The 21,426-nt window shown below is 42.7% G+C and overlaps 1 protein-coding gene across 1 annotated transcript in view; it reads right to left on the reverse strand.

Annotated features, from left to right (window-relative positions):
* The window catches only part of ly75 (lymphocyte antigen 75), a 109,124-nt gene that overhangs the window by 29,948 nt on the left and 57,750 nt on the right, over positions 1-21,426 (reverse strand). Inside the window, exons 14-23 of the mRNA XM_084337079.1 lie at positions 20,339-20,417; positions 19,742-19,813; positions 15,304-15,427; positions 12,595-12,630; positions 10,088-10,257; positions 7,418-7,485; positions 5,110-5,186; positions 3,818-3,954; positions 2,592-2,700; positions 2,149-2,309 (exon numbers count right to left, since the gene is read on the reverse strand). Of these exons, the coding sequence (XP_084193205.1) occupies positions 2,149-2,309; positions 2,592-2,700; positions 3,818-3,954; positions 5,110-5,186; positions 7,418-7,485; positions 10,088-10,257; positions 12,595-12,630; positions 15,304-15,427; positions 19,742-19,813; positions 20,339-20,417 (1,033 nt within the window). The remainder of the gene's footprint in view (positions 1-2,148; positions 2,310-2,591; positions 2,701-3,817; positions 3,955-5,109; positions 5,187-7,417; positions 7,486-10,087; positions 10,258-12,594; positions 12,631-15,303; positions 15,428-19,741; positions 19,814-20,338; positions 20,418-21,426) is intronic.

The raw sequence follows: 21,426 nt of genomic DNA on the forward strand, positions 1-21,426 counted from the left end.
CCATTTCGACAATGTTGACTGCAAACAAGTCATTGATAAGCGACGGGCGTATTAGACACAGCCATAATTTAAGATATAGTTTATGTGTTCGCAAATGTGATCGCCCTCCTATTGACTACAGCGCTGGCACTCAAGCGCTATTTTTGGCTCCCCCTGCTGCCACGGAAAGTGTTAATAATAATAATAATAATAATAATAATAATAATAATAATAATAATAATAATAATAATAATAGCTTGGATTTATATAGCACCTTTCAAGAAACCCAAGGATGCTTTACAAAGCAACAAAAAAAAGACACCTAAGATAAAAAGGTATCATAATTACAATAAAGGACAGGGAGACGACTAGAGGCCGTAGGCCTTCGTGAACAGGTAGGTTTTCAGGGCCGTCAGGAGTCCTAGGATGTGGCAGAGTGGATCTCAGCCAGGAGAGAGTTCCAGAGGGTGGGGGCCGCCACGCTGAAGGCTCTGTCCCCAATATAATAGTTTGTAGGCGGGTGTGGGGGATGGAGAGCATATCTGTGTCCGATGATCGCAGCCTCCGGGAGGCGGTGTAGGAGGTCAGATGGGGGCATGGAGGGATTTGTAGGCAAGGAGGAGGATGAGATATGGGACTTGACCGGGAGCCAGTGGAGGTGGATGAGGGTGGGGGTGATGTGCTGCCAGGGCATGTCATGATCCTTGGAAATAACATCATTGGTCATGATAAGCCCAAGGTAGGATGATGGTTATGTGTTGAAAAGCCAGTGAAGCCTAAATGTATTGTATTTATGATAATTTTTGTATTTATGAATCCAACTGAAAGGGCGAGAATGTAGCAGAGTATAACCATGTCCTATATCTGTTCTGCCAAACCAAAACTGGTAGCTGATGCACTTAAATAAGAATGCCTTGAGCATCAAGAACATCATGCAAAAAAACACCTCAGTGCAAAATATGTAGTACAAAAAAAAGGTGTGAACTAGTACTTGCTATAAATCACAAATGGCCAGTTCCTTTGCCACCATGATGCAGGGCAATGGAATGAACATCTATGAAAAGGTTAGATATGACACATTTGTGCTGAGATTACATAGTACTACTAGTTACACAGTATTGGATTATATCTTCCTGTGGGAATGATAGTAGGCTCCTGTGACACTTGCCAAGACAGTTCAGACCAGCAGAGGGAGTAAGGATTACTGTAGGGCTAGCACTGCTTCTCAACAATAACTCTCTGAGGTGGCTTTTCCAATGCATGCTTGTGCCACTGTCCCATGTATTTACAAGATGATTAATGGGAGGGATTCAAATGGACCTATCTCAAGCCTTGCCCTCTTTTCTTGATCCTCCAATCACAACTGGTGCAACACAGATCTTTAAATCTAGTCATTTAAAAATAGTTTAAATCTACTAGTTTAAAATTATATTGTGGGTACGAAAAAGTATGTGGGTACGAAAAAGTACGTCTCGAGTAAAGAGTACCAGCTACAACTTAACAGTAGGCCATAGAAACTCAGATTGTAACTACTGATGTAGCTGGAACAAAGTAGCAGGAAGTTGATTGGACACTGGGGTTGAAACTGCTCAGCGTCCTTTACCTCAACATGCACTATTGTTCATGAAGGCTTTTAGTGTGTGCCTTAATGAAGGCTTTTAGTGTGTGCCTTAATGAAGGCTTTTAGTGTGTGCCTTAATGAAGGCTTTTAGTGTGTGCCTTAAGTCAGCCTTTATGGAATCCCTTTTCGGTTTCATAGTTTTTAGCTGCAACCAGCAGCTTTATAGCTCGCTCTGTTGGTTGCCTGGTCCACAAAAGTGTCCCCACCCTCTAGCGCCTGCAGTCTTTGCCCAAGGAGCCTGAAAATTGGAATGGACGTCCTCTCTCTGTGTGTGTGTGTGTGTGTGTGTGTGTGTGTGTGTGTGTGTGTGTGTGTGTGTGTGTGTGTGCTCGTACGCGGTCAGAGCAATTGACCTCAAGAGCACCTTTTATTCACTACCTCATCCTCTGGAGTTCACTACCTCATCCTCTGGAGTTCACCATCTGATACTTTTGAGTGCTTGGTCTCCCTGTCCTTTCTGCACTGTTTAGGTACGAAATCAAATGGAGATATGGACAACTTTTAGCATGTGTTCAATTTCTATATATATGAAGGGAGAATGCACCTACATTGATTCGTACAGGCCTGAACAGGCCATGAAGCAGGGGGTTCAGGTTGAGAAAGGTGACTGGGGTCTCATCCACCCACTCTGGCTCCTCCATCTTGAGCTTCAGGCCAATCCAAGTCTTCTGAATGTCAGGCAGCTGCAGCAAGAGGGAGGTGACAAAGTCTGCAGAAATACACACACAAACACACAATGGTACTCTTGTTCTCAGAGTGTTTGTCATAATAACTGTATTCACTATCTAACAGTGAATGTAAGAATTCATGCAAGTAAGAATGTGTTCTTCATAAACTAAAAAGGTAAAAGAAATAAAGAATAATAGAATTAAGTGGTTGAAAGGTTGACAAGATAGGATGAGTTTGACTTGGGTTAGTAGTCGTACATCTGGGTTAGTAGTAGTACACCATGTGTTTTATACCAGAAGCACAGCTGTGGAAGTACCCTCACCTTGCTCTACTTGGTCAGAGATGGTGACCAGACTTCCCCTCAAGGAATGGCATCTCTCATTAGCGCTGCCGAATGACATTTCTACGCTGGGCTTCAGCAAGGTGTAGCACTGGAAGAAAAGACAGGCCAGTATTAGAATCCCCTAAGGAAACAGGGTGTGTGAAAGATACACTGGTGTCCTCGGGCACTTCCTGACAGCGCATTTCCTGTGAGCTGCCACTAGGGGCAGAGCGGCTAACGCTAAGGGCCCACTAGTGACGACAAACTAATTTGTGTCCGCTAATTTCCTCCTTATTAGGCGAAATGCGGGTGTGCCTATCAGTTCAAATGTAACCAAAACTTTACAAAAATAATCACTTATAGACCAACGCAACATTCTGAAATCATCGGAGAGAGAGTGGGGGAGAAAATGAATGAATGTGGATGAGAGCCTTGACGTAAGTGGTTGTAGCTACAGCTGTGGGGGTGCTGGAGACATGATCCAATAGACCTTTATACACCTGAGTCTCCTGAACACGGAGAGACCAATCCCAAGTCGATCTGAACTTTCTCGGCCAAGCTATAGTCACGTTTTCAGCACCTACTCCCCATGCGCATGCACAGATTGCCCACGGAGTCTCTGGATTGTCCAATGTCTAGGTTTATCAATCTGCGCTTGCAGTTTGGGGAGTAGGTGTCGAAAAAGTTACTATAGCTCGGCTGAGAAAGTGCTGATCGACTTGGGATTTGTCTATCTATGCAGTACGTGTGATGGACTCTCTAGTCAACTATTTTGAGCAACGTCTTGCGACAACATACAGGGATTTCACTCACTCTGGTTTCTCTCCACTCGCTTTTTTTGTTGACAACTATGGGATCCTAGTATAACCGCAAGTTACTGAGTGAGTTAGTGACATCACCGGTCATAGATGCTGCTTTTGTGAATTAGGAATGAGTGCCTTGCAGTTTGCCCTGCGCTTCTCACATTTGTAAATCTGGCCCACAGTATCATAGATGCAAAGCACTCTTACACAAAGTGCCATGCTTGTGCACCGCCACTAGAGGCAGAGTGACTAACCACGAGTGAGTGAATGAATGAATGACATGCGAGTGAGTGAGTGAGTGAGTGAGTGAGGGAGTTAGTGACGTTGCCGGTCTATGAGGTGCTTCACATCTATAACAGGAATTTATTAAAAAGAGGTTCCACCATCTGATGACCACCAGCAGGTGGTGCTGGAGAGCCAGACCTTGTCTCTGAAAGCCAGGGAGCCGTTTCCACAGGGCAGGGCTCCAGGGTGACCCCCCCCAGGGTTCCTCTCTACAGACGTGATGTTGTGAGTCTCGCACACAAAGGGCAGCCGCCGCTCACAGCTGTACTCATACTCTGTAAGGGAGGATACGGGAGAGAGAGAGAGATGTGTGTGTGTGTGTGTGTGTATATGTATGTATGTATGTATGTATGTATGTATGTATGTATGTATGTATGTATGTATGTATGTATGTATGTGTGTGTGTGTGTGTGTGAGAGTGAGTGAGACAATAAGCATTTCTGACATAATCACTGAACATCCATAATCAAATTAAGTAATGTACATTAAATGTTTTAAGGACAACAGGATATAATGTAAATAACAATATAACCATGTTCTCTGCCCTGATGAAAGCCTTTAGGCTGACACATGTTGGCTATTTTCATTGTTAAAGCCTGGTAAATGGACTGCATTTCTATAGTGCTTTTATCTAAAGTGCTTTACAACTTATGCCTCACATTCACCCACTCACTCACACACAGACGACCATGCAAGGTGCCAACCTGCTCATCAGGAGCAGTTAGGGGTTAAGTGTCTTCCTCAAGGACACTTTGACATGCCGCCAAGGAGGAGCTAGGATCGAACCAGGGAACCTTCAGATTACCAGACGACCGCTCTAGCTCCTGAGCCACCGTCATGTTGCCCCAATCATGAACTAGCCATTAAATAAAGGCTGTACGACATTTTTCTGCCTTGCCTTGGTCCTTGACATGTTTATATCCTCTATCCTGCCCCAACGAGCACCTTCTTAAAGGAACACGCCAACCTTTTGGGAAATTCGCTTATTTGCCATCTACCCTGGAGTTAGAAAAGCAGATTTTTTTAAAATTGGGCTTTTGAGGTGATGAAATCACTGTGCCCAGGCAGCAGTGGTTCGGCAAAAACGAGTATATATCTGCTTAGAAAACGAAAATGTCTAAATTCTTTTTTTTTCTAGGTCACAACATGTTTACAGGAACGTTTTTGGAGTTGTATTTAAGAGTGTATTTCGTGACTGTTGGGAACTAGGCTACACTGGCACACCTACTTCCAGTGAATGATGCTAAGCTAGGCTAACGGTGCGGCTGTTCCCTAAGCCTAATGCATGCACAGAAAAGAAAAGGGCATGTATCCGCTTGTCTAACTCCAGGGTAGATGGCAGATAAGCGAATTTCCCCAAAAGTTGGTGTGTTCCTTTAACTTGTTATGGAAACTGCTACTATAATAAACAAAGAGGTGTGTTTGTTCACCTGGGAAGATGTTTTCAGGACTTAGAGACGTGCACCTGCCCAGGAAGGCAGAGTGATAGAAGTGCATCTGAGTAAATCTGGAAGATAAACAATGTATTCCTTCAGTCAACTGTACTTGGCGTCTCTAAATTCACTCAAGATATACGTCGCAAATAGCATTGTGTTTGAACATCCAGTACAATGATTTCATAATTAAGTCATAAATTGCTTATTGTGGGATGTTAATGTCATGAGTATAATTTTCAGATGCATCATTTGATTTGGTTGATAACAGTTTTAGTGCACCCTCTCAGAGCACTGCCAACTGCTAGTAGTAGGCTGAGGGGCGTGGCCTTCTGTTCACTAGACACTATATAGATGCTTGATTGTCCTTACACCACTCGGCTAGATGTGACTGATGGGCCAATCACGGTACCCAGAGCACATTATGCAATATCTTCAAGGAAGCAGATTGGATATCTGAAATGGCTTAAATTTCGATATCCCGGGAGATAGAGATCAAAGGGCTTTAGTGATAAATATGATACATTTATTTATATTGCGCCCCTCAATTGATTGATTGATTGAAAAGTTTATTAACAGATTGCAGAATGGGTACAGTACAGTACAGCTCAATACACACAATTGTTAAGGGGATGCAGACCAGAGAAAGACTTTCGTCTTGTTTACATCAGGGTCCCCCATTTTCAATTCATCATAACATATATGACATACATGACATACAGATAGACAGTACTGCTACATCTATACATTTATGACATATCAGATTTGCAAATACAGTACTGTTTGTGATACAAAAGTGTCCAGAAAAGGAGTGTATATACATTTGGCGTAGAAACTGTACATTGGAGGAGGTTGGTTGGGTGGGGGTTGGGTGAGGGCTGTACATTGGAGGTTGGGGGGTGGGGGGGGGGGGGGGGGGGGGGGGGGGGGGGGGGGGGGGGGGGGGGGGGGGGGGGGGGGGGGGGGGAATATTGACAAAGCCTTACTTGGTCATTTACTGTACAACTAGGTTAGGACATTTGTAGGGGCCAGTTTCGAATTGCAGCCTCACGTAGGTGTTTTTTGAGAGTGTTTTTGAAAGTGGGTAGTGATTCACATTCCTTTACAGCTTTAGGTAGGGCGTTCCACATTGATGTGGCATAATTGCGAAACGTGTTTAGTCCCTTGTTTGAGCCGAATCTGGGTTTTACATGATTTGTGGAGCTCCCTCTGGTGTTGTGACCTTTGGGAAGTATTTTGACATGTACATGGGTACCTTGGTCGCGTAGTGTATCTTGTAGACCAGGCCCATTGCAAGTTGCTGTACTCTGTCGTCTACTCTAAGCCATCCTAGGTTGTCAAAGTGGGCAGGGGTGAGGTGGGTTCTAGGAGTCAGGTCAAGTAGTAGTCTGACTAGCTTGTTTTGAGATGTTTGTAATTTGTTTTTTAGTGCCTTTGAGGTGCTTTGGTACCATGAGGTGCAAGCATAGTCGTAGTACCCTTGAATGAGTGCTCCTGCTAGAGTCTTCAGGGTATTCTTGTTTACCAGAGAGGAGATCCGGTACAAGAATCGCGTTCGTTGGTTGACTTTTTTTTATTACATTGGATGCCATTTTGTCACAGGAAAGATTAGCCTCTAGGATGGAACCCAGGTAGGTAATTTCATCTTTCCTTGTGATAATATTGTCACCCACTGTAACCGAGAAGCCGTCGGTCTTGCTGAGTTTGTTATTTGAACCGAAGAGATGTATAGTTATATCGGTCCGGGGCGCATCCCGGGAGAGAAAGAGAAAACAAACAAAAAAGACAGGAACAAAACGAAAAAACTGAAGAAAATACAGGCAGTCCAACCAATCAGATAGAGAACAGACAGACATAGTACACCACACATACAACAATACAAAAAAATAGCTCATGGAATGTTTATGGCGAATAGGTGGGTTTTTGAGCATGGCCTTAAAGGTCCGTAGGGTGCTTGCAGATTTCAGGTTGAGTGGGAGCTTGTTCCAGAGGGTCGGTGCTGCGACTGCGAAAGCCCGGTTTCCCTTTGTCATCAGTCTTGTGTGGGGGATTTTTAGGCAGATTTGGTTTGTTTGAGCGGAGGGATCTGGAGCTGGTTGATTGGACCAGCATTGTTTGACAATAACAACAACAACAACAACAACAGTTCTAACATTTTGGGTAATATGCGTGTGTGCATGTGTATGCGTGTGTGTGTATGCGTGTGTGTATGCGTGTGTGTGTATGCGTGTGTGTGTGTGTGGGTGTGTGCATGTGTGTGTGTGTGTGTATGTGTGTGTATGCGTGTGTGTGTGTGTGGCCTTACGTCAAAGGGAAGAAACGTCCAGGTTGTCTCATGTCTGCCCACCAGCTTTGTTTGGGAAAGTTTGACCTCTGTTAAATAATAGCAAACATCTCAGTCCAGCATATAGGAGACAATTTGAAGCATTTTATAGCAACAGAACATAATAGTCTCTCTCTCTCACACACACACACACACACACACACACACACACACACACACACGCTGTTGTAAGTAGGGACATACTACAAGCTATTGTAACTTCTACGTGCTTAGAAGTGATTCATTAAAAGGGATAGTTTAGATTTTTGGAACCCTAGCCCTATTTGCTACTTACTGTACCAATGATGCTGTTGATTGGTGTACAAGCTGACTGAAAACAACTGAAATCTACTTTGTGTGCACTGTGGAGTAGATTTCAGTCTTCAGCCAGGTTATACAGAGCTTGACCCCATTCACATTGGTTTGTGTGGCTAACTAAGCAGAGTTAGTATGAGGAACAACATGGATTGTGCTGAAAGGATTCTACCAATCAACACTGTTAAGTAGCAAATAGGAAAAAGTTCCACAAATCTGAACTATCCCTTTAAGTTTCAAAAAAAAAAAAAAAAAACACCAAACACCAACAAAACTGCAAATGTAATGTAGGGCAAAAGGAAGTTCATGTCCTTTAGTAAAAACCCCTCTATTTGATAGATTTTAAATCTTTGTAAACCCCATCTACTAGGGGTGGGACGGGACGATACATCGATCCAGATCGATACATCGATTTAATTATCAAATTAATAATTAGCAAAACGTTACACTATAAAAACAAACTAGATAGTTGATGATAATAAACATTTAACTTCATTAGCTGAAATATTCTGCTTTAAGCCATTCTCCCTTTCTGCGTGTGCTCGTTCGCATCCCATATCTGGTCTTTGGAAAGACCAGATGAGGTTAGAGGAGTTTGATAGTATTTACCGAGGATGGACAGATAATGTTGATATTTAAACATAAAAGATATAATCCATAATAAATGTATACATGATCATGAATCATAAAAAAATGTGTTGTAGGAACGGTTTTGGAGAGGGAGGTAGGGAGGGGTTTTATGGAGCTTAAAGTTTAAAGCTCAATATATCAAAACGTGGCACTTTACAGTGAACAGGAGGTCTATTTGTATTAAAACTATTGTTTTTCATTTAAATGTCTGGAAGAGCTCAAAAATAAAAATGGCAAATTATATTTTTGTTGCCTTTTTTGAGTTGATCTAAATGTTACCGATTGTGTTAAATGGGCATATGATATGGGCACCTGAATCGAATCGTATCGTAGCAGACTTTGTGATATCGGCAAATATCGTATCGTTCACACACCAGATGATTTAGATCAACTTCACAACTGCAAAGAACTAGGCAAAATCTGCATCTGGCTCGCTGATAACAAACTATCATGACACCTGGGTAAAACAGAGTCCATTCTCTTCGGTTCAAATAACAAACTCAGCAAGACCGACGGCTTCTCAGTTACAGTGGGTGACAATATTGTCACAAGGAAAGATGAAATTACATACCTAGGTTCCATCCTAGAGGCAAATCTTTCCTGTGACAAAATGGCATCCAATGTAATAAAAAAAAAGCCAACCAACGAACTCGATTCTTGTACCGGATCTCCTCTCTGGTAAACAAGAATACCCTGAAGACTCTGGCAGGAGCACTCATTCAAGGGTACTACGACTATGCTTGCACCTCATGGTACCAAAGCACCTCAAAGGCGCTAAAAACAAAATTACAAACATCTCAAAACAAACTGGTCAGACTACTGCTTGACCTTACTCTTAGAACCCACCTCACCCCTGCCCACTTTGACAACCTAGGATGGCTTAGAGTAGACGACAGAGTACAGCAACTTGCAATGGGCCTGGTCTACAAGATACACAACTAAGGTACCCATGTACATGTCAAAATACTTCCCAAAGGTCAGTGAATACCACGATCACAACACCAGAGGGAGCTCCACAAATCATGTTAAACCCAGATTCGGCTCAGACAAGGGACTAAACACATTTCGCAATTATGCCACATCAATGTGGAATGCCCTACCCACAGCTGTAAAGGAATGTGAATCACTACCCACTTTCAAAACCACTCTCAAAGAGCACCTACGAGAGACTGCAATTCGAAACTGGCCCCTGTAAATGTCCTAACGCAACCCCCTCCAATGTACAATAAATGTCCTATTAAACCCAATAATACACAAGACCCTCTTCTTGGGACCAAGTAAGGCTTAGTCGATAATCCAATGTACAGTTACCCCCCCCCACCCCACCACCACCAATGTACAGTTTCCCACCCCACCCAACCCCCCCCCCCCCCCCCCCCCCCCCTCCGGTATGTCTGGTATGTCATAAATGTAGCAGTACTGTCTATCTGTATGTCATGTACAGTATGTCATATATGTTATGATGAATTGAAAATGAGGTACCCTGAGGTAAACAAGACGAAAGTCTCTCTGGTCTGCATCCCCTTAACAATTGTGTGTATTGAGCTGTACTGTATTGTACGGTACCCATTCTGCAATCTGTTAATACAATTTTCAATCAATCAATCAATCAATCAGTCTCAAAAGATTTCAAAAAAGAGACTCATACGGTTATTCAGTGCAAGGGTTCAAGGGTTGAGCCGTGCCACACCATGCCCAGTGGCTCACCTCCATTATGGCCTGGTGGATCTGTCTGGCAGCAGTGAAACTCTGTGGCGTGGCCAGTGTGCTGTTATTCGTACTGCAATAGAGACGGGCCTCCTCGAAGGTCAGCGTAGGTGCGGTCACAAACCAGAACTCCCGGCTGTCCACGAAGATGGACGTCTCATGGTGTCCACCTGAAATGCACAAGAGAAAGCAAAGAGCATCTTCGGTCACCACCTGGAATCTATGGGCAGCCATGTTATCTCCATAATGTGGACAGTACCTATTAGTAAGCTCAAAGTTGATATTGTGATCACGATTATTAAATCACAATTAATGGAATTACAACCCCCCCTCCCAACATGCATATACACACACAGGCTAGGTTCCTAGGCCTGGTCATTAAACTGGACTGGGCTACTTGGAGGACTGTTGTGGCCAGGGCCGGGCCTAGCACATTTGGTGCCCTAGTTAACCCTTTCACTGCCACACGACAGCCGGTTAACCCTTTCACTGTGACAATACAGAAGGTTAGCCCTTTACTATCACACAATCGACGGCGATGCTCCATCATTAGCATCATTAGCTCCGCGGATGCGGAGCTAATGATGCTAATGATGGAGCATCGCTGTCGGTTGTGTGATAGTAAAGGGTTAACCTTCTGTCGTGTGGCAGTGAAAGGGTTAAGTTCCATCCCCGGCGGCGTCTATGCTTTTACCAACGCGTTCGTGTTTCCGGGTTCCCGTTTTGCGCTCCGATTGGCCACTGACCTACGCTAGTACGCCCCCCTCGCTATGAGCGTAGCAGGACGCTGAAATGCAAATGCGTATCACAGTACTGCCTCCAGGAACAGCGGTTTCCGCGTGACTTTATGTGCGCTCAAGTTCAAGTTTAAAGTGCTTAGAAATGCCGGTAATTCATTATAGTTCATTGTAAAATAGCGACAGTAGTGTAATTATAACGGGCTCACGCGCGAACAAGAGGTTGGCCTGCTTGTTTGGCACCGGGGGCAGACGCAGAACACCCACCTCCAAACGCGATTAAATATTGTTTCAAATAAAAAGCGAAATACTATTATTTTGTGCGTCATGTTTCCAAATAAGATTGGCCACAACGAAATGCTTTCTACTTCAATTTGTTGGTTAGAATAGATTACCTCCGTTGAAACTTCACTGAGACTAAAAGTAAAAGACAGTATTTTTTTTGTGAGCTCCGCGCACAGACGTGATAATAATAATAATAACAATAATAATAATAGCTTCATTTTATATAGCGCCTTTCAAGAGACCCAAGGTCGCTTTACATAGATAGGGGGGGGAAATAACAAAGTAACACACATAGTGGACAGACACAACATATAAATATGATGATGGGATTCAAGTTCGCGTTTTTATTGATCACATAGGCAGGCTATACATAGGTTACATGGCACGGTCCATCGTGATATTGTAGATGGATCAAGCAATAGACTGTTACTACGCCACCCGCGTAAAAAAAAAAAGACTGTCTTTTACTTTTAGTCTCAGTGAAGTTTCAACGGAGGTAATCTATTCTAACCAACAAATTGAAGTAGAAAGCATTTCGTTGTGGCCAATCTTATTTGGAAACATGACACAAAATAATAGTATTTCGCTTTTTATTTGAAACAATATTTAATCGCGTTTGGAGGTGGGTGTTCTGAGTCTGCCCCCGGTGCCAAACAAGCAGGCCAACCTCTTGTTCGCGCGTGAGCCCGTTATAATTACACTACTGTCGCTATTTTACAATGAACTATAATGAATTACCGGCATTTACCGGCATTTCTAAGCACTTTAAACTTGCAAATTGCATTTGCATTTCAGCGTCCTGCTACGCTCATAGCGAGGGGGCGTACTAGCGTAGGTCAGTGGCCAATCAGAGCGCTAAACAGGAACCCGGAAACACGAACGCGTTGGTAAAAGCATAGACACCCCCGGCGCCCCCCTCTCCCCAAATAAAAAAGTACTGCACCTTTATTTATTACAAACAAGAACAGGAGGGGGGCGCAAAAAAAACTCAACCAGCAAAAAAATTTAAAGAATAATTTATATATTTGTATTTTTGCTGGGTGCAATTTTTGGCGGCCCCCTCTGGATGGCGGTCTAGGCAACCGCCTATGTCGCTTAAGTTGTGGGGCTGGCCTCGATTATCATAGCAGAATGCTAATTTCTTTAGACCCCAACTGTGGTTCTATTTCATATGTAGTTAAAGAACAAAGGCAAATGCCCCCCATATAAAGCAAACCGAGAGCAAAATGAAAAGTCTCGTGTTCAAGCTGTCTGGTGTCATAATAAGTGTAATTGTAATCTTCCTCTAGTAGATTGGTCTCTGTGATTCTCCTACTTTTTACAGTGTGTCCTTCGCCCCAAATAGTAGCATTGTTTGAGGCTACGAACGTAACCAAGAGGCGGTGCTCACAGCGCACAGGAACACCGGTGATTGGCCAGACAATGTAGCGGAATGGGGAGCATTTGATTTGATGTAGAAGATCAGACATCAATAGTTTGTCTTACCAGGATTGTACCACTCCGGGATCTTTGGCGTCTTTCCTGATGAAAAACAAAACAAAAAGACAAATCAAACGGTGACTAAGCAAAAGCACTGCAAGTAACTTTTAACAACAAACTATCATGGTTTCAAAATAATGATCGTTGCACTCTGTTACATTTATTTAGACACTTATGTGGCCGCCAAATACTGAGAAGATCTAGGAGGTAAACATCATGCAGGTTTTAAGCAGCCTTAAAAAGAAAAATTTTTGACATGTGGGATACAAAAATCAAGGCACCCTTCCCTTAATCTTTTTACTGTTACTGAAAATGTTGGTAGTTATTTTCTGCCAATTGACACTGCTTCAAGTGTATCTGAATGTGTTTTAAAACACCACATTAACTGAAGAAAGTCACCACATTTGACTAAAATGCCATGCTATATGCTAACATCTTATATTTCACTTGTTTTCTGAAAGGTTTTGCCATTGTGATATAAACTTCTTAACATATACAGTATCCAAGGAAGAATTCCTTTATTCCTTTTTATAAGATAGTTCCCCTTTAAGGCACAATAGAGTAACTTTTCAGGGGGAAAAAACAAATGCACCTCAGATGTTAGCATTGCATTTTAGTCAGATGTGGGTTTATATGAAGACTAGGGATGTCCGATATTATCGGCCGACAGATATTATCGGCTGATATCGGCAGTAAAATGTGATATCGGAAAATATCGGTATCGGTTTAAAAAAAAATAAAAACAATAACAATATTTGTTATATATATATCCAGTGAAATTATTAGTTACCTGAAATTATTCAGTTTTTTGGGGGGGGAAACCCTGCATATATCGGTATCGGTTGATATCGGAATCGGAAATTAAGAGTTGGACAATATCGGAATCGGTAAAAAAGTCAATATCGAGCATCCCTAATGAAGACACATACAATGGAGCCCTATGGCAGTAGTAAATCGGCAGAAAATAACCTGTAACGATAAAGGATTATGAAAAAGTAGAAAGGTGCACCGAGTATAGTGCAAATCTCCACTAGGTGGTATGCCTATATTCTGGAGTCAATAGAGGGATGTCGCAGAATGTTTAGAACGCCCATTTTCCGTCCATGTTGGAAAAAACAACAGTTTTTGTGCAAAACAATGTAGAAAACATCTAGTCTAACTAGACTGAATATCCAGTCAGACAGTTCGTTCGATGTGCCTCGTCCTCTGAACATCACAGGGTGGACACAGAATAGGGAGGTGTAGTGGTTACGTCATTGCTGTTTCCGGCCAGTCCACCTCGCAAAATTGCCCATTTCTAAATTGTCTCGTTTAAAACAAATAAAGCATGAACATTTGCATGGCGTACCTTTCTGTGCTTATTCATCCACAAACTATAGCTCAACATGAAAATATTCGCAATTAATCGTAAAAAAAAAAGAAGAAAAAAATCGCTGAATTTTATTTCAACCAAAAATGCTTAAACAATAATGTTAGTGATAGAAGGGAACTCATTTTGTGCAAAAATGGAAAGCTTTCCAATGTTCATGCGGCAGAATTGTTACAATAGCCGATAATCCATTTTCCCTCGCGGGCGGTGACGTCAGACTACACCTCCCTATAGCACAAAAGTAATTCAACAAACCTGGGAGATGCAGGAGCCACACATTTCTTCTCTCTCACAGAGAAAACAAACACGCCTACAATATATAACAAATACAGAGACCATCTATTACCATTCATTATAATTGTCAGTATGCAAACACACTCGCACAGAGATCATCCACTGTCTACAAAAAAAAAGGAAAACCCAACAGTGTTGACAAGTCACTAGTCTACCGAGGACAGCAGACAGTAGCCTACATGTTAGATATGGCCTACCAATTGTTAGGGTAAATCATGACTTTACATTGGGGACCATGAAATGGCTAAGTAGCTGTATAAACACATACATCATATTCACCGATTGCCATTTTAGGCAACATGCACAACTAGGGATGGAGAGAGTACTTTATAACCATAACATAACCATAACATTGAGTTACGTTAGCCACTACTGTAAAAGCCAATGGGTAAGAGAGAAATAGAGAGGAGGAAGAGTGTGCGCCACAGATAGCTATAGCTAGGTTAATGCTTTGATGAATTTCAGATGTAGCCTACCGGGTGACGTAGCTAGCTTGACACTTGTGTCTCATATCCACATAAGACATATTATGTCCTTCTCACACCCGTTTTTCTTCCTTGGGGCTACTTGCCTAGATTAGGCTGGGGACCTTCATACTGATGAATGTTTTCAATGTAAAATTCAAGGAATTCCCTTGTTACGCTGCCACCTGGTGGAGATAAAAAGTAATCCCAAACAGGCATCATCTGTCATCTCCCCAGTAGCTCCTGGCCGGGCAGAGTTAGCACTTGATTTGCATGAAATGCTAACTCAACATCAAATGCTAAAACCAGGAGAGCATGATTGAGCACAAAAATATTAATCGGCCCAGTAGTTTGCAAGAATTGCTGCGGACAGATACACTCACACACACAACTACAGAGACCATCTATTACCATTACCACAACTACACACAGGAGCAAACATATGATCTCCAGGCTGTCACCTGGTGGAGATGAAAAAGGGTGCCTTGGTTTTTGCATCAAGGCAAGAATGACTTGGAACCCACTTGTCAAAAAGACTGGTATGGTCCTTTAATGAGAGAGAAGCTGGCATCAGTGTTGGTTTCTTACCCCGGGGAATCTGACAGACCCACTCCAGCTTGGCATCACAGTGGAATGGAGTGGCATAGAAGGGGCGTGGAGGGATGTCATGGAGGAGGAACACAAACAGGCTCTTCAAGCTGTTTTTCATAGTCTGACGAGGAGAGAGAGAGGTCACGATCAGGGTTTAACCTCTTAACTACCGGGCCAAGATTTATTTCACGTCACAAATAGATCAATACAGTCCATATTAAGTGATGTGTTTCTTTTTCAAATGTAGCCAAGAGTAAAGACCCTAACCCTAATCAAAACAGCAGTCAAAGTGTATATTTTCAGCACTATGTTTGTTTACCAATGATTTTAAGTTATTAGCGAAGTCTCCACGCATTGCATCGGAAACCGCATGATTTAGACACAAGGACAGGAAGCAGTCATGAAATCGTAGTCCTGAGAAAGAGGAGACCCAGGGCTTTCGATGGACGTCTAAATTTCATAAAACTACACTAACCAGCTCACACCAGCCACAGCCAAATGCAGGCCAACCATTTTTTTCTTCCAAATATTGACATGAACGTCGTGTTTATATCTCCTGCCATTGGAAAGAGGAGATTTGGCCCGATCCATAGATGAATCACTTGGCCATAATAAGGTAATTTATAGGCCTGATATTCTAATATTCATATTGCATGCATTTTCTGAAAATGTGGCTAGGGCTTAACAGGTTAAAGTGGGCAGGACCAGTCCAGAACTGTATTCTAGAACCTTTGAATGGCAAAAAGATATATCTTTTTTAATTCATTATTATAATAAAAAAAAGTAATCATGACAAAACTAAAAACATAATAATATAGCAAGTGAGTACATTTTCTGTGTGGTGCAGCCTGGCATCCCTTCTCTAATAAGCTTCCAGCTGATGGTATCCATGGAGATACTCAAAATCAGAAAGAATCACCCCACGGCCCCTCCCCCACCCAAACTCCTCATATCATCACCTCTCTTCAAAGGTCGGGGACTTCTTCGCTTTTTGTCTTTCTTAGTAATTTCAAATACAATGTTTCACATCACAGTGGACATGATGTGTTGTTGAAGTTATCTGGTTAATTCATATTGGGAAATGTCTGACAATAAATTAAATGTTAAAGCCTGTGTGAGAATACTGGGCAGTAAGTACAGGCTATGGAACTGGGTAGTTTGCAGTATTGTGCCAACGTTTACAGTAATGTACTAATTTGGCCTGGTGCAGGACAGGCTGTGGTGTCCATGGTCTCCGTTAGGTCAAGGGTAGCAGTCATCAATGAGATGTTGGGTCAAGGGTAGCAGTCATCAATGAGATGTTGGGTCAAGGGTAGCAGTCATCAATGAGAGTTTAAGTTGATCCTCTTTAGTATCACTTGCCAAATTCCTCTTTTATACCATGGCTAGGGGTTGGAAAGCAGCCATGATAGTATGATAGCCCATATAGCATCTGTAAATATATTATAGAGAGCAGCAGCACAGCAGCACAGCACAGCCTGTCCATAAAGACAACAAGTCCACCAGGCAGAGCTCATAGTATAAGTTAATTTGTATAAGTAATTTCCCCCCACTGCGCAACTACTAACCTAGATACATTACTGCTTCACTTCTATCCACTGAAAACATAAAAGATAACCGATGCCTTGAGAAACATCTGTACTTTAATGCAGAGGTGAATCTGTGCATGTGGGACTTGTCTTTCATTTACTAGAAAAGTAAACATACACTGTACATATTATGGACTATATATTATGGACTTGATATTTGGAATTACCTGCAGCAGTAATTAAAGAGAGTATCCAGTGGTGTGTGTGTTATTTGTCTCCCTAAATATTCTAAGTTTGATTAGTACATTGGTTTGATCACAGAAAGGTCATTGTGTTGACTTGTAGAGAAGGACTAAATGCTTAGTTCAAATACAACGTGAAATCGAATGCATACAAAGCCAATGGACCATATTGATGTCTCTGCTGCTACTTTGCACACACTACACCCATACTGTGACTGTTGTATTATGATCTAGTGCCATTTATCATCGTTTCTGTTGTCACTATGCAATACATCTGTACTGTAACTATTGTATTGTCATTTATTTCTATTGCTATTCTATTGTTTCTGCTGCTATTTTATGCAGTTTTAACCCATCACTAGAGATCATACAATCGGCATGGGAGGGGGATTTAGGGGTGGCTTTGACAACAGAGCAGTGGAAGAGAAGGGGCACTGGAGGAGAACCTCAATGTGTGCCCGACGCAGCCTTAGTCACTTTAAGGTTCTGCATCGCTTGCATTTTTCAAAAGCTAAACTTTCTAAAATGTTCCAAAATGTAGATGTGACAGATGCCATCTTTCTCCAGCATACTCATTTTGGTGTGTGTCCTAACCTGTCCACTTAACGGAGTTCAATCTTTAAAACAAAAGGTCTTGGAAATTGAAATGCAGCCAGATCCTATGATAGTTATTTTTGGCATAAGAGGAGAAAACAATGAGAATCTCTCTGGAACTAAACTCCAGATAACAACATTTGTTACACTGCTGCACAGAGACTGATCCTTCTCCACTGGACGTCTCCTCATCCACCAACTCAAATCAAATCACATTTATTTATAAGGCCCGACAACACACGTCAATGTCCCCATGGGCCATACACGTCCTCCCCAAACAAGTCAAGAAGAAACATCACATCACAACAAGGTCCAAAAAAAATTAAAATTAAAATTAAAAATACCTAGCAATAGGAGGGGGTTACCAGACATGGGCACTAATAGACATCCTAACTAAACTAGACAGATTAATCTAAGGGTCAGACCCCGATCAGGTGAGATCAGGGTAGGTTGAAGGAGAGAGAGAAAAGATGGGTCTTAAGCAGGGATTTAAAAGCTTCGACTCAGTGGCTAAGAGGTGATGCAGCAGCTTGAAGTTGAGATGCAGAGAGCCTCTGATAAATGTAAAAGTCCATTTGTGGATTACATAAGAGAGAAGCTGGATGCCTTCCTAAGGGTGACTTTTAAATGTTAACAATGCTCCTGCTGAGACCAAACACCCTACTAGCATGTCTTCATGAGCAAATATGTGTCTTTGCGTTGTATCGGAACATACTATCGTCTTTACATCTACTGCTGCTATAGAAGCCTGAAGCCAAATGTCATGTATTTTATCAATATAATTTTATGGCATTCTTCTGGGGAAAATGTGTGGTGTTATGGCATAGATTGTAACATTTTATGGTAAGAGGGAAGAGTTTGACTGAAGGACACATGCATAATGAAGGAGGATATTAAATCATCACCAGCAGTCAGAGTCTGGGTTATGCCGCATGCATATGAGGCCCTGTTTAGACGGAAACGCTAGCAGGTGAATCCGCAAAAATATTTTTTCGGATGAGTCTTTCGTTTATACGGAAACGGCGTTTTTACGGGGTGAAACCGTAAAAAAGTGAGACCACCTTCCAGGGTGGAATTCCTAGAAACGATAAACCTTCGCGCTCTCATCTAAACTGTCAAACCGCATAAAACGATGACGAAAGGGTTGTCAAGGCTCTCGTCGCGCGTACTGCTTACATCACAGGCATGCTCCAGTAGCCTAGAAGCGTAAACAAAGCCGTTTCTATCCATGGCGATCACCTGAAGGCTACATTGGCAGTACTTTTAAATACACAAGAATCTGTCCCACGGCTATCACAACTATTAGTGACTGGACCCACTGTCTGTGAGTGACTCTGCTTTGGTCCAATCACATTCCCCCACCCACAGTCTGCGAATCAGAGGCAGAGTAGGGCGGGTCTTCACAGCACGTCATGTGACATATGCGCCAATCGTGTGACAGCGGGGCTCCGTCGTCTCGAGTCGTTACAGCCTCGTATGCATGCAGAATTCCATCCCAAAACGCTAGTCGAAACGCAAAATTAAAAGTGAGACCGCAAGACGACTTTTGCGGTTTCTGTTCAGACTCTCTCCGTCAAAACGTAGCCAGAGACACAACTTGGTTTGAAAACATGAGCAGATTGCTAAAATTTTCATTGCGAGTTTGTTGCTGTAACCACATTCACTTAAGGATTAAGGGAATCCAAGAGGAACTTAAGGATTAGTACAACAGTGGTATTCAGGCTTAATCTCATTACAGTCATCATTTGCTCCAATTCAAACTCCTAGTGAGGACAACTTTGTACTAGTCCAGTATGAAAAATACTACAGACAGGCTAATGGGCCAGTAAAATGACCATCCCTGACCCTAGAATGTTTCTTCAAGGCACCATGTGGGAAGCTGACGTCACCAAGTCAATGGGGGGGGGGGTTGTGCGGTGACATTTCTCAGGACCACAAACAGCTGTGCAAATGCTTTCAGTCACAGATAGGGTTGTGCAGATCTGTTCAGCCCAGATCTGTTCAGCCCATATTAAAAGTTCACTCTTAAAAAATTAAATAAAATCATCTGTGCAAATATACCCAGCCCACCTTAAAAGCAGTGCAGTCCCGATTGTATGCATCGTCCTCGTGGAAATCTTGGTGTAAAATGGCCATAGATACCTGATAAGGAGACAAAGATATTAGATTTAGCAGAATTTTCTGATAAAATAAAATAAGGGTTAAACTAGACACATATATCCCTGAACGGCCCCAAACCTCTCAATCCACATACCAGGCCCCCAATCCCAGCCGTTGAATAGTTAATTCAAGAATAGCACCATCATGAGGCCAGATGACTCAGAACTTCACAGGCCTCCTTGCTATTGTAACAGCCCAACCCCACCGAACGCGGGCGATCAGCGCTTCACTTTCGCTCCCATGTTAACGGGCGTCGCTGTTCACACCGGTTGTGTGCGGGCGGGTGACTCGTACGTATGGTTCTTACAGCAACCAAGCCCCAAATTGAGACTTTGCGGAGCTCTTCACAAATACAGCAAGCATCACATGAAGGGGCAGCAGACCTAGGCAGCAAGACGTTTGTGCTGCAAACCGTGTACAGAGACCACACTGGCGCTGTCACAGTGATGTCCACACTGAACACACTGTGGACGCTGTAGTAAAAATAAGACGTGGTTCGTTACTCACAGGTCTGCCATCGCTCCACACCCAGGAACGGTCCGCTGGGTTTCTCTTGTTCAGCCCCACCCAGAAGAAACGCTCATCGCTGCGATGGGGACAACATAAGAATGTCAATCAGCACACGTTCGTCAATGAAAGATATGGACTCTGATCTGGATATCAAATCCCACAGAGCTGGATGACACCAAACAATGAAGTGAAAGAAAAAATCTTGAGAAATTATTATGTCCGTGCCCCAGGCCAGTTCAGCCGACATTTGTGAACATGCGCCGCTCTCTTCAAAAGCTAGAAATCAGGGAGAATTTGTGACGTTATCGGAGTGTAAAAGCATCTGGTCATTGAGGGCAATGAATAGGGTTATTATTATTAAATGTAGAGTTCTCACACCTAAATGAGGTTTATATGAACAATAATAAAAAAAATGATTGGGTGTAAGAGCTCACGCAATCATTTGATGGTCCCACAAAGCTAGTGCCCCATTCATTGTCTATCCAATGTGACGTGCCACACAAGTGGCTTTTCTAAGGGCTCTCGGACACAGACACAGGCAGAGATGGTATCAACAGCAGACCAGTTTATTGAAGAGGTGGCAAGATGGCCAGAGCAGATGGAACCTTGTCATGACGGAAGCTCTCACCATTGTGTGTGGGGATGGCAGATTAAACCTGCGTGCATTCATTGCCACACCCCTGCTCCCAGGTCTAATTAGCCTGACCCAGGGCAGGTGTGGCTGCTTAATCCAGCCATCCCCACACCACAGAGCAGTCTAATTCAGGAATATTGACCGAACTGCCCTGGGACAAAGGAATAACATGTAAATTATTAAAATGGCTGGTATTCCCCTTTGAAGTCTTGAGATGGAATGATAACCACCTGCACTATTATCCAACATTATTACATGGCGTTTTAACATTCGCCGAAATGCTTGATTGTGATTGGTCAATAGCGCTCGGTTGCCCCTGCCATGGGCAACGCGCAATAATCACCGGTGATATGGGTAACTAGCGCTATTGACCAATCACAATCAAGCATTTAGATCGCAGTCACGAAAGCTAAACTCAGCATATGCACATCTGCACTCATCAGTGCAATCA

This window comes from Notolepis coatsorum (assembly GCF_963971535.1).
Source record: "Notolepis coatsorum genome assembly, chromosome: 20".
Taxonomy (NCBI): Eukaryota; Metazoa; Chordata; class Actinopteri; order Aulopiformes; family Paralepididae; genus Notolepis; species Notolepis coatsorum.